At 34.4% G+C, this 17,552-nt stretch overlaps 1 protein-coding gene across 1 annotated transcript; it reads right to left on the reverse strand.

Moving 5' to 3' along the window:
• Nucleotides 1-110: 110 nt before the first annotated feature.
• On the reverse strand, nt 111-15,715 carry LOC127177651 (multidrug and toxin extrusion protein 1). Its single transcript, XM_051130044.1, has 17 exons — nt 15,497-15,715; nt 15,159-15,260; nt 14,870-14,938; nt 14,471-14,619; nt 10,841-10,883; nt 10,648-10,692; nt 10,276-10,373; nt 7,381-7,478; nt 7,172-7,285; nt 6,799-6,866; nt 6,389-6,497; nt 6,215-6,290; nt 6,061-6,130; nt 4,411-4,543; nt 4,019-4,113; nt 2,790-2,861; nt 111-2,712 (listed from the first exon to the last, which is right to left on the reverse strand). The coding sequence occupies exons 1-17, from the start codon at nt 15,635-15,637 to the stop codon at nt 2,437-2,439; spliced, it is 1,758 nt and encodes a 585-aa protein (XP_050986001.1). The 5' UTR covers nt 15,638-15,715; the 3' UTR covers nt 111-2,436.
• Nucleotides 15,716-17,552: the final 1,837 nt, after the last annotated feature.

Consider the following 17,552-nt stretch of genomic DNA (forward strand, 5'->3'; position numbering starts at 1 on the left):
CCTATAGCTATCAGACAAATTAAGCCATGCACATTAAGCAAAATTAAGCATTTTAAGCAATAATAAACCTGTTTTCAACATTGATAATAATATGAAATGTTTATTGAGCAACAAATTAGCATATTAGAATGATTTCTGAGGGATCATGTGACACTGAAGACTGGAGCAATGGCTGATTAAAATTCAGCTTTGCCATCACAGAAATAAATTACATTATAAAATATATTAGAAGAGAAAACAGTTAATTTAATCTGTAATAAGTTCTCACAATATTACAGATTTCTCTGTATTTTTGATTAAATAAATGTACCTTTGGTGAGCATAAAAGACGTCTTTAAACATTAAACAATAATACAGTGCATGTAAAAGCTTATGCATGTATATATACTAAAACATGACATTTTTTTTCTCAAGTTTCACCTTTGGTCTTTTCACTTCCAATGACATTCAAAGACAAATATTTTTGCCTTATGCAGGCCATGCAAATTTACATGTTATCTCTCTTTTCCTCTGTTTCCCATCCCCCTCCATTAACCCATATAAAATGATTCATCCAGCTGCTCTTTCTGTTTTCAAGCTACAGCCACAAGTATGACTTTAACATTTCAAAAGCCAACATTTGTCTATCATTACAACTTACTTTCAATTGTCTTTTGCCGGTAATGTCACTGTAATTGTAGATCTATTTTGGTTTGTTTCTTTATACATCTTCTTTAATACATCTCAGAGTCACGATCATTTACAAACAAATGTGTGAATCATCAATCAGGTTCCTGATTTCACAAGTGACTAATATCTAAACTAACGTACATTAGACTCACAATGTGTTGGATCATCATATACAGCAGATGTGATTTCATAAAAAGGATTACTTTTTTAAGGACAGAAGCAAACATTAACAAGTCTTCTCTTCCTCCTCAGTGCCTCACACCAACCTTTGAACCAGTGTGAAGTTCACAAAGCTGAAAGATCTGGCAAGACTTCAAGAACAAGAATAAGAAAAAGAGAGAAAAAGAAAAAAAATATGTTGTAACAGCTGCTTTGAGTTGCTACAAAACTGGACTCATGAATTTTAATAGGCCTATTGCAAATTTGTGATGAGTAACTAATTATACATGTACTTACTTTTATTTCAAAGTAGTTTATTTAAACTTTTTCCAAATAAATATTGTGTATACACCAACACGTCTCTTTTTAAAGTATGTTTAAAATATTAAGGATGTGTGCTAAGGATGAATGAATATTGAAACATCTGTTTATCATTTTCATCTTTAATCTGTTTTTTTTTTTTTATCTGATTCAGATATAAAATATGATTCAGAAACTGCTCATAATTGAAAACTGTTATTGTATTTGTTCTATGTTATGCAATCCTAAGATGTTTATATAGAAAATATATAAAAAGTGCTTTGCATTTTGTTTCTTTTAATAATCAGAAATTTAAAAAAAATGACTTAATATGTCAGAGGATGTTTGTAAAATAAGAAAAGGGTACAAATCCCTGATTTATTTTTCTAAGGACTGTGGCATTTTCCTTTCTCATTACTGCAGAACATGGTCAGCAGATGGGACTGTTTCATTCAAGGTGACCGTAAAAGTGACTTCCTGCCCCATGAATCCTTGGGGAAAAGGTAAAGATGTAACAGATTATGTTATCCATGTTGTTCCCGAACAATTTCAGTCAAACATGAGGGTCGAAAACATCAGTAATCACTGCTGCTGCCAGCTGGGAATAAAAAATGCTAATAAAATGTCATTTGCAGATGTATGTAACGCTTCAGCAATTATTAAATGTGTTTTGGAAAATATAACTTCCTAGCAAATGGCTAAACATAAAATACCTGGCATATCCACCTTTTTTATGAACGTGGAAGTCTTGCCTGACTGGTACGATGATTTCCGTTCTCTGGTGTTTCGAGTCAAATTAACGCATTTTCCGAGCTTATAATATAATGTTAACCCTATGGAAATGAAACCACATGGGGCATAGTTTCATCTCTTTACAGTGTCGCAATGACCGTATTTTTGTAGCGACTGTCATAGTTTAATGAATGGGTAGATGACATGAAGCAAGCCGTGTTCCTTTTCTTTTGTTATCATTTACGTATGCGATGCATACGCCGCTGGACACGGACAGATTTGCTCGTACATAAAACATAAAAAAGTAATTTACTTGAATTTCTTATGTTTATTGCTGTTACTGTGGCAGCCAACAACAGCACAATTTAACCCTGTGCACATCTTTATATTTAGTTATATTTAAAAAGCTTCAGTTTAATTAATTAATTCGATTTTTACCCATTTTTAACAGATTTCTATGGAGACCGGAACACTAGAGCACCCAAACGGAAGTTAGAATCCATCACGTCGGTGCTCATCGGTTACTCAGGAAAAAGGTGGATATGTATACACAGCTACAGCTCTAGTCTCTGGTTTTCAGCTTGAGATTGAAGTTGAAGGGATGTAGAGAGATGAAGGCGTAGTGAAGTTTGAGTCCAAAGTAGTATTTGCTCTGACAGCATTAGACACCTCAGGTAAAGGTACAGTGAGATGGACGACTATTCCTACAGCTAGGATGAAAAGAGCAGCGATGGTGGTCAGACCCCTTCTGAGAACCAGCTGAGCGGTAGAGAGCAGAGCTGGGGGTTTTTCTTCTACGCCTGGCTCCTCGTCCCGACCATTCATGTTCATGTTCATGTACTCATCCCCATTCTGAGAGCAGACAAGACAACAAGCTCAGTTTTCGGACATGTTTTGTGTTAAGATACAGTAAGAGTTAACGGGTGTACCTCTCTGTGCCTCGCAGTGAGAGTATCCGGAGCTGACACTGAAGAGATTTTACGCTTTCCAGCCCTTTTCCACTGCCTGAAATGAAATGGATGTACCATACATCATGTCATATTATGGATGAGAACAAAAATTAATTAAAAGCTTGGAATTTTAAATGAAATTACACTTGTATTTCTGGAAGGAAATAACTGTAATTGCAAGCAAAAATTGTGTTTTTCATTGGCTATACTCAAGAATCAATACACGTGACACATTAGGCTTTTCTATTTCGATATGTAAAAGTTTACATACACCTTTCAGAATCTGCAAAATGTAAATTGTTTTACCAAAATAAGAGAGATCATACAACATGCATGTTCTTTTTTATTTAGTACTGACCTGAATAAGATATTTCACATAAAAGATGTTTACATATAGTCCACAAAGAAAATAGCAGTTGAATTTATAAAAATTACCCCGTTTAAAAGTTTACATACGCTTGAACATCTGTGTTGTTACTTGAACGATCCACAGATGTTTATTTTTTTTTTTTTTATGGATTTAGTGTTTTTAGTGATAGATGTTCATAAGTCCTTTGTTTCAGGGTAAATATAACTTATTTTGTCTTCTGGGAAACATGTAAGTATCTTCTGTAGCTTCTGAAGGACAGTACTAAATAAAAAAATATGATTTAGGCAAAATAAGAAAAATGAAAAATGTATCTTCATTCTGTTCAAAAGTTTACACCCTGGCTTAAGGGACTCATGAACAACTTTCACTAAACAAAAAAACAAAACACAGCTTTGGATCACATAACAACACATTGTTTAGAATCTAGCATATGTAAACTTTTGAACGGGGTCATTTTTGTAAATTCATCTACTATTTTCTCTTGTGGATTATATTTAAACATCTTTTATGTGAAATATCTTATTCAGGTCAGTACTAAATAAAAATAACATGCATTTTGTATGATCCCTTTTATTTTGGTAAAATAATTAACATTTTGCAGATTCTGCAAGGTGTATGTAAACTTTTGACTTCAACTGTATATCCCGATGGACATAATCAAGTCTTCTAATTATCTAATTATCTAATTATCTCTTTCACTCAAAATTACAATATTTTATGAAAGTAAAATGGATTGTGAATTGCAATTCACATTGACTAAACATCTCAAAATCATCTGTTGCAAAGTATGCTTACAAAAAACAAAAACAGGAGGCACACCTGAAATACTGAAATATACCTCTTTGGTCACTCTCTCCCAGTTGAGCTTAAAAATGACTGCAATGAAAAAACTGGACTGCACGCAAACACAAATGAGAAGTCCGAGCCAAAAGCCTGTGAAAGCAAGAGAGGACATTGCTGTAGGACAGCTGTTATCTCATTAGAGAAATGTTTTAATGAATGCTGTTCTGGGTGTTCGAGATGCATTAATGCAATTCTGCAGGGACCTGTACTGCGTCCGCTGATGTTCTCTACGTGCCTCAACCCAGTAAAATTATGATTTAGAAACCAGATGCTAACATGTTGACCATAGAAGATGACAAGGTCACAGAATATCAACGAGTACAATGAGTGACAATTTATTAGAATTGCTAATAAGATCATAGTATGAAAAAATGAAGGAAAACAAACCAACAACGTCTAATTTCGCAGCAAACATGAGAGAGGTGCCAAGTGGAAGTCCAATGCAGTAATACCCAAAGAAATTAGCTACAGCTGCAATCTTCTGCTGCCCTGAACCCAACAGAATACCCATGCAGACACACTTGAAGAGAGAATAAAAGAATACATTCAGACATATACATTTGTGCATTTACAGATGCTTTTATCTAAAGTGAATGTGCATTCAAGCAATACATTTTATTGCTTTGTGTGTTCCAGTCTTCAAGTTGAGCTAAAAAAAACACTGTAATGGTCATACTGTCATGAGCACATCTCGAAGACTGACACGGAAGAGAAGAAACTGTTAAATAAGTATTCTCGTAGCTTCATAACATTACGCTTGAACTACTGATGCCACATGGACTATTTTAATGGTATCCTTACTATCGTTTTGGGTCTTGATTGTGTCAGCTGTGTTGCTGTCTATGCAGGATCAAAAAGTTCTCAAATTTTATCAAAAATATCTTCATTTGTGTTCTGAAGATGAACGAAGGTCTTACAGGTTTGAAACAACATCAGGGTGAGTAATTATTGACAGAATTTTCTTTTTTTTGGGTGAACTTAACTATAAACTACTAAGAAAAAAACACATTATTATGAGAATAAAGTTGGAACGTTTCATGAGTAAAGTCGAAATGTTTTGAGAATAAGGTCGAAATGTTTCAAGATTTAAATAATAGCACTTGAAGTTATAATACTTTGAGAGTATAGGGTAGTCTGCATATAACCTTGATTTCGCCATTTCAACTTTATTCTCATAATTTTGACTTTATTGTCAAAATATTTCGACTTTGTTGAAATATTTCTACTTTATTCACTAAATATTTTGACTTTATTGTTGAAATATTTCTACTTTATTCTCGAAATATTTCTACTTTATTCTCAAAATATTTTGACTTTATTGTTGAAATATTTCTACTTTATTCTTGAAATATTTCTACTTTATTGTCAAAATATTTTGACTTTATTGTTGAAATATTTCTACTTTATTCTTGAAATATTTCTACTTTATTGTCAAAATATTTCGACTTTATTGTTGAAATATTTCTACTGTATTCTCATAATTTCGATTTTATGCTTGTAATATTTCGACTTTATTCTCATAATATTTTGACTTTATTCTTGTAAAATTTTGACTTTATTCTCATAATCTGACTTTTTTCTCAAAATATTTAGACTTTATTCTCATCATTTCAACTTTATTCTTGTAATATTTCGACTTTATTCTCGAAATATTTCAACTTTATTCTGGTCATTTCAACTTTATTCTCTAAATATTGCGACTTTTTTCTCATGATTTTGATTTTATTCTTGTAATATTTCCACTTTATTGTTGTAATATTTCGACTTTATTCTCAAAATATTTCAACTTTATTGTTGTAATATTTCGACTTTATTCTCGTAATATTTCGACCTTATTCTTGTAATTTCAACTTTATTCTCGAAATATTTTGACTTTATTCTCATAATTTCAACTTTATTCTTGTAATCTTAGATATTTTTTTTTTAAATGTGACACTAAAACACCACCATAGCCATTTAAAAACTTGCATAAAAATAAATCACTTGTCAGTTCTTCTAAAAAAAAAAAAAAAAACAGTAGCAATGTAAAGTACTTACAACAAGGCCATCAAAGAACTGAAGCACACAATAGACGTTCAAGAGTTTGGAGACAAGCGCCACAATATGCCTACAAAATAAGACACAATAATCAGAACAGAACTGTTTGAAGAACATCTTTGCTGCAAGTCTGATTTGCAAAACAAATACTTACCCGTCTGATGTAAATAAGAAACCAATCACAGTTTTTGTCGATGCGAGCACAAGACCTTGCAAAACTGCCAAGGCAGCTGCATCCAAGTGATAAAGGAAGAGAAAAAGGACATGTCAGACATGAGCAGACAATGAAAGATGAATGTGCCTCAAAGGAATATGACTGTTTGTAAACCTGTGCAGGTGAGGGACACCTTGCTGGTGCGGATCGCTCCAGCTGTATCTCCTGCTCCGAGCGCATTTCCCACACGTACACACGCCGCACCTTGAATCCCTAATGGAAACTGGCATCCAGGTAAAACAGGTTAAGAAAATGCATTACTGTTTAAAGGTAATGTACAGAAATATTTTGTAACATGTCTTTCCCGTCACTTTCTGTGCTAAATATAAGAATTAAACAGTAGTTTGAATGGTAGTATATATGTAAACCTAGTTGTTCATAATTTATGAGTTCTCTAACAAATTTCATATACTGGTAATGTATCAAGTAAATCATTGTTTGACAAGGAACAGTGAGAAAAGTAAAGCATCTGTTGTATTCCTTCAGGAACTTTATAATTAGGTAAACATTAGGGTTTAAATTACCATGTAGTTTATAAAAGCCAGCATAATAACTGCATGTTGAGCTGCTAGATCCGACTCCCCTAGCATTCCTGAAAAAGACGGACATAAGGGAATGTGTTTGACAGTATTATAATGCTACATTAAACTGGTCTCTTTCTGGGTTAAAGCTTTTACACAAGTATTTTCCTGAAGCAGTCTTGCATGAAAAATCATCTGAGGCTAAAATTAATAACCTTAGACCACATTAAGCGCTACATCCAAACAGACATTTTAATTGGAGGCCATTCTTCACGACTAGGCCTAATAAAATGCATAATTCAATTACATTTTACAGGCAGCGGTTTCTGTGTATTAACACAAAGCTTTGTTTTTGACTTTAGTCTTTAGCAAGCACCTGCTAAGAAGCCTCCAACCTCGTAAATCCACCACTCAAAGCAAAGCATCATGGTACTGGGGATGGCCAGTTTCATATATCCATCCCACTCCTGCAGTGAGTCACATGACCAGCCTGTGGTGGGCAGAGAAAAATATCACAGACTTTTATTAAACACTGTAGAACATGTGTGTGGTTTATTGGCAAGTTTAACCATCTAGTTAGCTCACCTCCCCATGTTTCAACATGGAGCTTCTTCCAACGAATATATAAATAGAGGAAAACACAAATATAGACCTGAGATACGGTATTGGCAGCAGCAGATCCACTGAAATACAAAAGCCAGAAAAATACATGACTGTAAAACTGGACAATGGATGCCCATTTTCCCCAAGCTGGTATGATTCTTTAGGGTCTTCAAGAAATGTCTGCAACATACTTGATTAAAATTCCTCAATGGTTGTGTAAACCAAAACAGTTTTTACCTTGTCAAAAACAGCTCTGCTCACAGCAACTCATTTTGGTGCATGTCTCTTTAAATGATAATGAGCTACTGCTCACTCCACCCCTCTCTTCTGTTTTTGTGTATTCGGTGGTGCCTTACCATTAAAAGCAAAACTAATCTACTGCGTCCTCAGTGGCTCTGATACTGGGATAAAACTTTTATGTTCACTTTTACGTCCAACTACAAAACACCTGGAATTGCTTACGAGATGTTGTTGCTACAGCAGCTCGAGCGTAGAAAAAAATGGCGGACAGCATATAACTGATTGAGGGCAGAAATATGCTAATACGGGACAGTCCGTCAGCGGTCATGGGTGGGGCTTGAGCAGTATGATGTGATACTGCTCTGAAAATTAAAGCGGCTTAATAATTGAGACTGTTTAGGTTTTTTGGGGTTTTAAAAAAAGTGAAAAGAGTGAATGGACATATATATATATATATATGCAAGCACCATGTAAAAGCAAATTTTGCCTCAGATGTGTCCTTTAAAAGTCAAAATTATGACATTAAGAAGTCATAATTATGACAAGTCACAATTATGATGAAATTAATAATTATGAGATAAAAAATCTAAATCATTACATGCTAAATCGAAATTATGAGATAAAAGCAAAAAGGAGACAACTGATATCATAATTTAGATTTTTTTTAAGTATGCCAATTTCAACTTTTTACCTCAATTATAACTTTTTAAGTCATAATTTCAACTCGGTATGTCAGAATTTAGACTTTTATTTCACAATTTCTCATATCATTGATAAATACCTCATATCATTTATAAATATCTCATAATTTGTCTTTTCATCTCACAATTATGACTTTTAAAGTCATAATTATGACTTACTGAAGGATTTTTTTTTTTCTACATAGAATCATGTCACAAAACAAAAATTTAAATGGTGTTTGATTGACAGGCGATCTAACCAATCATAACACCAAATCTGCCATTTTTGTCCGACAAACAAACCAGGCAGTAGAGTGGAAATATGGTGTGTTTTGATGTCTTTCTGCGCAGGGTTGCCAGCTTTTCATAGCAAAACCTGCCCAATCGCTACTCAAAGCTAGCCCAATCACATTTCGGGGGTTTTTAGTGTGGTTCCCCTGGTAAAATTCACATTCCATAGGGTAAAATATCATGTTATTGGGGTCACTACAACCTGCAGACATGAAAAACAACCCAAGGCAACAATGTTAAAGTAGCCCAGTTCCGCAGGAAAACCGTGGACCTGGCAACACTGTTCCCACAGTTGAAACAAAGATACCTTCTGATGTTCATTCATGTTTATTTCATGCTCTAACTAGTAAAGAGGAAGAGATGAATGGTTCACGGTTTACGCTTGAACTGAGGCACCACAGCAATCTGTCACCACACATTAAAGAGCCACAAAACATTTTTATTGTTTAACCCTTGTGCAACCTTTTGGACATTTTTGTCCTTTTCAGTCTTGTTTTTTTGTGATCATTTCACCTGTGTTATTGCCAGCTGCATACATTTTGGAATTTTAGTATTTCACCTCCATTTCCTTTAATAAATCTATTTTGCACTAGGCACAAAAAATTGTTAGACTCGGCCTCTTTTGGACAAAAATGTCCCCATTGAAACCCATTAAAACTCCTATTTTTAATCACAGTGCCATTCAACTGTAAAATTATGCTATTTTTGATAATAGACTTTCATTCTGTTGGCAAGGCTTCAAAATTAAAATTTTTACCATTTTTCTTACCAGATGGTGCCATTTTCTCAGGTTTCGCCAATAAAGCAAATACTCCATATTATAGAGCCAGCTGGATAAATAATGCAGCTATAATTGTGTGGGTGGTGTGGGTGTGTTGGTATGGATATCAGAGTGTGGTTTGTATGTGTCATAAAAAAAAATTGTGTGTGCGTGTGTGTTCTTGTTTCCTTTTGTGAGAGAAAAACTCCAAATCACAAATCCAACCACTGTGTGCACCAGTGGAGTTTTGCTGGCATCTTATGGGGGAAATTTGGTACTGCGTCCAAACAAAATCTTCCTGAAAGTTCATTTTTTGAGATATCAACCTCACATTCAGAGCACAGCTGGTTTAGATTTATGGCTTTGATTTTCTAGTAGGTTTAGAGTTCTGCATGTTTCATAAAATATATAGTTTATATAAAATATAAAATATGCTTTATATAAAAGCATTTTCATAAACTTTCATAAACTTTAATTTCACTTTTTAAACTTTTTCTACTTCATCAGTAATCTGCCATGGGTCTTCTTTAAAATGAGACTGAACTTAAGTATGTGCCCCCAAGCTTCAAATTTTTATGACAGTTTTTTTTTACCTATGTGTAACTTTTTTTATTGATGCACAAAGGTTAAATTTCTTAACAACTGATGGAATTTGTGAAATTTGTGTCTTTGTGAAAGGTTGAATAATGCAATGATTCACTCATCAACATTTTTGAACAAATTGGTTTAGCAACTGATGCAATAACTCACTCATAAATCACAGATAAAAATGTAGTTATATAAGCAGTCACATTACTGCACGACTAAATATTATAGATTCAGCAACAGGAAGTGTTGCGTAAATAACTAATACAACATGATTGTGTGTGTAAATGAGTGACAGGTATTACGACCCCTTAAACTTACTATAACCCAAGGTCCAACCAGTTCAGAAGGATGTAGTTTGTCACCACATTTGCAATGTTGGCTGCAATGGCTGCATACATCTGAGGCAGAATCACTCCCTGCAGGCCCAAAACAACCACTGTTAAACCATCCTTTGGATCTACAGTCGCTGCTGCGACATTATATTGAGTGACACATACAAAGCCACATTTTCAAGTCACACTGTATCATACAGCAAGATGATCTCTGCCAAAAAAGATCAAACCGTAACAGTTGGAGGCCGACTGTGATACAGCTCTGCAGGTTTTAAGATCTTGCATGCAACAATGCTTTTGAAGAGCTCAGCTAAGGTGCTTATCTGCACTTATCTGCCAAAAAAAAAAGATTGCATACCTGGTTTTGGAGATAGGCTACTTGCAGCTGATGCAAAAACATTGCCTGTGTGAAAAGAAAGAGAGAGAGAATGAAAAACTCTGCTAGTTTAAGATGGGGTTTGTGTATATATGCATTATTATTTCAAGCTATATCATGTAAATTATGCGACTGTGCTGGCAAGAGGAAAATGATGCTATTTTTTATGACTCACTGGAACTGCTGGCAGGTAACAAACCACGTAGAGTTGAGCTATCCTGAAAAGAAGCACATTTATAACGGTGATAGAGTGGACAAGGCAACATGAATGATTTTAAAAAAAGCACTGTAAGTTATCACACAGCAGAATAAATCTGCTACACAGTGTCATTTCCATCTTGGCCTGCATCTAAATTGAGTATTAGAACGTGTGTCTGTGGACATTAAAATGCCTCATTTAACAACATCGTCAACATTTATTTAGGGAAGGAAGTTGCAAAATATGTTTGCTTGAGATAGGGAGGACTGTCATTCTCAGACACTATCTTGTTTGCTCAAAACTGTGGGGATCTATAACTTACATGAATAAATATCGCTCTTTTTTAGGTCCTACTCAAAATGATTTATTCATTCTAAACAGTAAACAAGGAGCCACTCAGCACATAATTTGTAGCACAACCTAGCATTAGGCTGATAGCTCATGACTCACTCACTTGCAGAGTTTGGACCTGCAACCGTCTAATGGTCAGTTCTGACCTTTAGCCATCACACCATATAATAGCTTGTTATCCAGTAAAACAAACATCTTTAAAACAAGATATATATGTTTTAGAGAATACATCTTGAAGCTTTTTCCCACTGAAAAATCAACCTCAATACATTTTGTTACTACCACCCAAAAAAAGAAAATGTGCTGAAAATATAGTCCAAAGTGCTGATAAAAACATCACAATAATCCAGAAGTAATCCACATGACTCCAGTCCATCAATTAATTACTGAAGTAAAAGCTGTGTGTGTGTAATCCAGCATTTTTATGGATTACGGACTGGTATTTTGGCCAGAAGTGAAGGTTTAAAGTTAAAACGCCTTGATGGATTTGTTTCTTACAAACATGCAGCTTTTTCACTTCACAAAGACTTTCATTGATTGACTGTTTGGACTCTTATTTTGATGGCACCCATTTACTGCATAGGATCAATTGGTGAACAAATAATGTAATGCTGCTTTTCTCCAAATCTGTTCTGATTAGGAAACAAACTCATGTACATCTTGGATGGCCTGAGGGTGAGTAAATGTTCAGCAAGTGTTAATTTTTAGGTAAATGATTCCTTTAAAACAAGGAAAAGTTCTCAACCGAGGACTGGGAATATATATGTAAACAACAATGGGCGACTTCCCGTTCTCCATATTGGAGAGAATTTTGCTGGAGAAATATTATTAGGTTTTTCCTTACCCCAAAACAGAAAAATAATTTTCAAGGCAACTCAAATTGTTGGAGACATTGTGGCTCACAGGATGCTAACCATTTTCATATATTTTGGGGATGTACTAAAATGAGATGTTTTTGGAAAGATATACATAAGGTATTAGAAAGTATTTTAAACATTACAGTTGATTTCAGTTTTGAGGTACTTTATATGGGCACAGTGTCAATGGTTTCCTGGGAAGGGAAAAACAAATACATGTATAGAATAATTCTTGCTTCAAGTAAAAAAGCTATTACTAGATGCTGGTACGAACCTAATCCGCCACACATACAGGACTGGATTGATGTTGTTAAAAATATGTTTATAATGGAGAAAATTACTTTCTGTATAAATAACCAAAACCTCCTGACTACCAGCTATGGAGTTTTGTCCTCTGTAGAGGACATTAGTTTTTAGCGATTTCTCTGAGACCTTACATGTCACAGTGTTAAATATGGATGTTCTGTACAGAGCACAATCAGGGCTTTTCAGAGATGCCAAATGTTTGGAAGTTTCACCATTACCACTCCCTCTCCTTGGCCTTTAAAAATGTCTGACAATAATTTAGTGATCAAATGTAACACCCTTATGGAAATATGATAATATTTTGTAATGATTATTTAAATCTGACTAATTTTCAAGTTGTTTGTCATGAAACAACATCTCAAGAAAATGTTATGGGGATTCAATTCAAAATATGACTTTTTGTTATAAAACAGGACATTAGTTTCTTACATGTCCACTGTAGAGGACACCGGTACTTAAAGCATGTTTATTACCCATTTTGGGAGATACAACAAGTGAATAGGGAAAGAAATTATATTTCAGTGTTGCTATGAAATATTTGATATTATTATGAAAATCTTACCAATTATTGCTCCCATTATTACACTTATTTTTGCATTATATGTTGCCCAAAAAACACATCAATGTGCAAATTAGATACAGTTTATAGATACATTATTTATAATGGGAAAAGCCATCCATGGCCATTTTACACACATTTTGCATAAAGAATAATGGTATATTCTGTTATATCTTTCATAACATAGTTGAGAATCATCTTTATATAAAGTTTGGTATAAAAAATAAAATTTGATTTGTGATTAAAACAAAATTCCCACTGTTTTGCCAGTTTATGTCTATTAATGTCTTTTTATTTATTTTTTAAAATATGACTGTTTAAAGTTCTGGTGTCCTCTATAGAGGACGGAGCATAACTTATGAATTTAGTATAATTTTTCACAAATTTTTTATTTTTTTTCTTATGCTCTAAACAATGTAATGACATGAAAAAATATTAAAATCACAAAACTTGTTTTCCCTGGTAGTCAGGAGGAAAAAGATATGTTTGTTGATTTTTGGTCCAAGTGGATCGAATATATAACTCCTATTGAACCAAATGTTTTTTTGTTATAGAATCTATGTTTTATGTATAGGTACTGTCTATACATCCCCTTTCTTTTGTAAATAGTTTTTTGTATAATTGGGAGATAACCCAAAGAGATATATTGACCTGTTTTATGCCATGAAGAGCTTTTTGATAATATATAAGCTATAAATGTTGTAAACGTGACAAAAGTCAAAAACAGATATATTGGATTGTATCTCTTTTCAATAAAAACTTAAAAAAAACAAACAAGGAAAAGCACAATGCTATAAGGGTAAGACATAAAAATAAATACATTTACTCTAAAAATACATCTTAATATCTTGAAAAAAATGTTTAAAAATATTACATGCAATTACATATTCTACTGAACAAACAATATATATATTCAAAATATTTTGAAGGATTAGTTCACTCCAGAATTAAAACTTCTGGAGTGTAGTAATTTACACACCCCAATTTCATCCAAAATATTAATGTCTTTCTTTCTTCTGTCGAAAAGAAATCAAAATGTATATACTTTTAACCACAAATGCTTGTCTTGCATTAACTTGACTTCACATTTTACATAGTCATGAGCGGAAGTACCGACCCAATATTTATAAAACAAACATGCAAAGAAAGTTTGTAGAGTTTTTCACCATACCCTACCTTTTTAAACCAAAGTACACAGACAAAGAACTAACCATGTGTGACCTTTCCAACGTGATTACATAATTTTTTTTTTAGAAAATGATCATTTCGCTACATAAGACCCTTATTCCTTGGTTGGAGTTGTGTAGAGCCCTTTGAAACTGCCATTTGGACCTTCAACCCTTTGATCCCCATTGAATCCACTATATGGAGAGAAATCCTGGAATGTTTTCCTCTAAAACCTCAATTTCCTTTCGACTGAAGAAAGAAAGACATCTTGGGTGACACTGGGTGAGTACATTATCAGGAAATTTTAATTAAGGAGTGATCTAATCTATTAATTACTTTTTTTTTTTATTTTTTGCAGTGAATCACCTGGCCACCTCTGGATCTTGACCCAGCAGCAGGAGGAGAGGCTGGGTGTTGATAAGCAGAGCCCAACAGGGCAAACAGAAGAGCAGGAGGATCAAAACACTCCTCTGCAAGATGATGCCAACACGGCGCAGATTCTTCCCACCGAAGGTCTAACAAGAACATGAAGCCAGATCGCAGACAGAGCACTTTAAATTTTTACTGCATTCCTGAAAAGTCCCATAAGGCACCAAATTCAAAATTTCAACAGAATGTTGTGAATTTTATGTTTCACTGCAGGAGATCCAGCAGGGTCCAATGCTTTATTTAGCTTTTTCCTAATTCATTTTAGGTTAAACTTGATAAATTCTAAATCCCAGCTAGTTGTCGGACCCCACTGCATATCCATACATATTTTCATACCTGAGAGATAAGGGTGTCAGCCGCCAGTCCAAGACCTCCACCTGTAGCTGCAGTTGTTATGTTTATCGTCTGATAAATCAGAATAACAAGCATCAGCTACTTCTCAGCCATGCTCTGAACTACTTCAGTACATCAGCTTCAAAACCGAAGGCTTATGATACATTGAACCCCTGATGGCTGAACTTTCACAATACTGTACCAACATTTGCATTTCATACACCCATGTTTCTGTTTTACCACAAAACAAACACTCCAGAGAAACAATAAGCACAGCGAAACATAAACTCACAGCTGAGGCCATTCCATAACCAGCCAGCACACTGTTTCCCAGGCGACCGCAAAACATCGTTATGACAAAAGGCAGGAGATAATTCAGAATGCGCGATGCAACCTGGAATGACAACCTGAGATTTCTCAGTGGATGAGAAATAGATGAGAGCACTGAGCTACAGAAATAATGACAGAATATAATGTTCTTTACTCTTTTGGTTTGCAGATTCATTCTTTGCCACTTGAAGTGAAATTGATAGTAAACTTCCAAAGTTTCAAATATGAATACATTAATATTTTATATCCATGTGTATACATGAGTGTAAGTGAGAGGAAAAAACAAAGCTGAGTTCATACCAGGGGTCCGGTCATGCACAGGATGTGGTAGAGCTCCTGTCTATATACCAGAGGGATGCAACGCCTCACGGATCTACAGCAAAAAAGCTTGGAACTAGGGTCCATTGATGAAGCTTCAGTCCTGGGACTTGAAACGTCCATGATCTCCTTAGACCTGATCTGCAGTGAGCCCAGAGACGCGGCAGGGGACGGTCCTGCTGCTGCAGCTGTGCTTCTAACAGGTCAATGTGGCAAAGTTTCACCATCTTAAAAGCTTACTGATTATAAGAAGCCTCTCTCACTACCTCTATGAGATGACGTGTTGAAATCTGCAGCTAGCCAGCTGACCCAAATACAATAAAGACCTTTACTTCTTGGGAATGGTTACAAGATGGGAATTTGAGAAATATGTATTACATGTGCTATTTACAGTCAGTATTAGTAGTACAGACACAATGTACACACACTGGGGGGAAAATGGTGTAGAAACAATTTAAACTCAGAAATTGCTAGCCTTAAGTAGCACGGACATATTTGTAGCAATAGCAAACAATACATTGTATGGGTCAAAATGATCGATTCTTCTTTTATGCCAAAAACCTTTAGGATATTAAGTAAAAATCATGTTCCATGAAGATTTTTGTACATTTCCTGCCATAAATATATCAAGGGTTAATTTTTGACTAGCAATATGCATTGCTAAGAACTTCATTTGGACAACTTTAAAGGTGATTTCTCAATATTTAGATTTTTTTGCACCCTCAGATTCCAGACTATCAAATAGTTGTATCTCAGCCAAATATTGTTCTATCCTAACAAACCATTCATCAATGGAAAGTTTATTTATTCAACTTTAAGATGAGAATAAATCTCAATTTCGAAAAACTGACCCTCATGACTGGTTTTGTGGTCTAGGGTCACCAATAATTGTAAACAACCCTTACGGAAAATTAACCAGTAAAAGTGTAGTAACAATAGTTTTACTAAAAAAAAAAACAAGGATAACCATGGTTAGAATACCAAAACCATGGTTAATTTGTATATGTTTAAGTATAGTAACCACGTCTTTTTTTTTAAAAAAAAAAAATTAGATATATATAGTAAAACCATGGTTAATTTTCATGAGCAAAATGTCAAGTAACAATGGATTAAATGTGAAATTCTGAAGTAGAAACAACTTAAATATTCTAATATCCAAATAAAGTTCTTAGCAATGCATTTATTTTCTTGTAAAACACACACCAATAATCGTTATATCAACTTTGAAAAATTATTTTTACACTGTACCTGCCATTTTAAAGCATAGCCCACAGCCCAGGATTACCATAGCACTTTTCTGCTGTACAGTATCACAAGAATTTACCATTAGGTAAGTACTGTAGTACTTTACCTTCTTGGGCTCATTTCTAAAATGCTTATAACATGTGTACACCTCTCTTCCAGCTGTAAAATCTGTAAATTGCAAGTGATTATGAAAATGTGTGCAGATAAATGGTTTCAGATTACCACCTTAAAACCACAACTAATTAATATCATTAACATATAGAATAGCACCAGTCAACGTCAAAATCATTTACTTTAGAATAGCAAGCGGCAAGAATGGCTTAAATTTCCAAAAAACCAGGTGCACTCAATAATCAAAAGTGCATACATCTGTTTTCATGTTAAAGACTATTTTTATAAATATTAATGTTGCTGGACTAGTTTACACACATTGTAAGATCAAGTTTGTGCATGTACGCACTTTATAAATGTGGCCCTGTATATCATCTTATGATCACTAAAGCCTTGCATGTTTACTACATATATTTTCAGACAGAATAACAAGGCGGATATCGCATTTTGCGTAAAATTAAAAACGGCCTTTTCAATACCGACCAATACTGATTTTGTCAGGAACTCAATTTGGTAAAAAAAAAATCGTTTATCGCGTTTTGGAAGCAAACTCTTCATATATTATTCGACGACATTTCAAAGCAGCAAGTGGCGGTAACGACCTTCACGCGCTGGTTTACCAAACATGCGCCAAAACTAACGCCATAGGAGAAACTCCCGCGTAGTGAAGGCGCCGGCGGGA

Source organism: Labeo rohita, chromosome 15 (genome assembly GCF_022985175.1).
Source record: "Labeo rohita strain BAU-BD-2019 chromosome 15, IGBB_LRoh.1.0, whole genome shotgun sequence".
Classification (NCBI taxonomy): domain Eukaryota; kingdom Metazoa; phylum Chordata; class Actinopteri; order Cypriniformes; family Cyprinidae; genus Labeo; species Labeo rohita.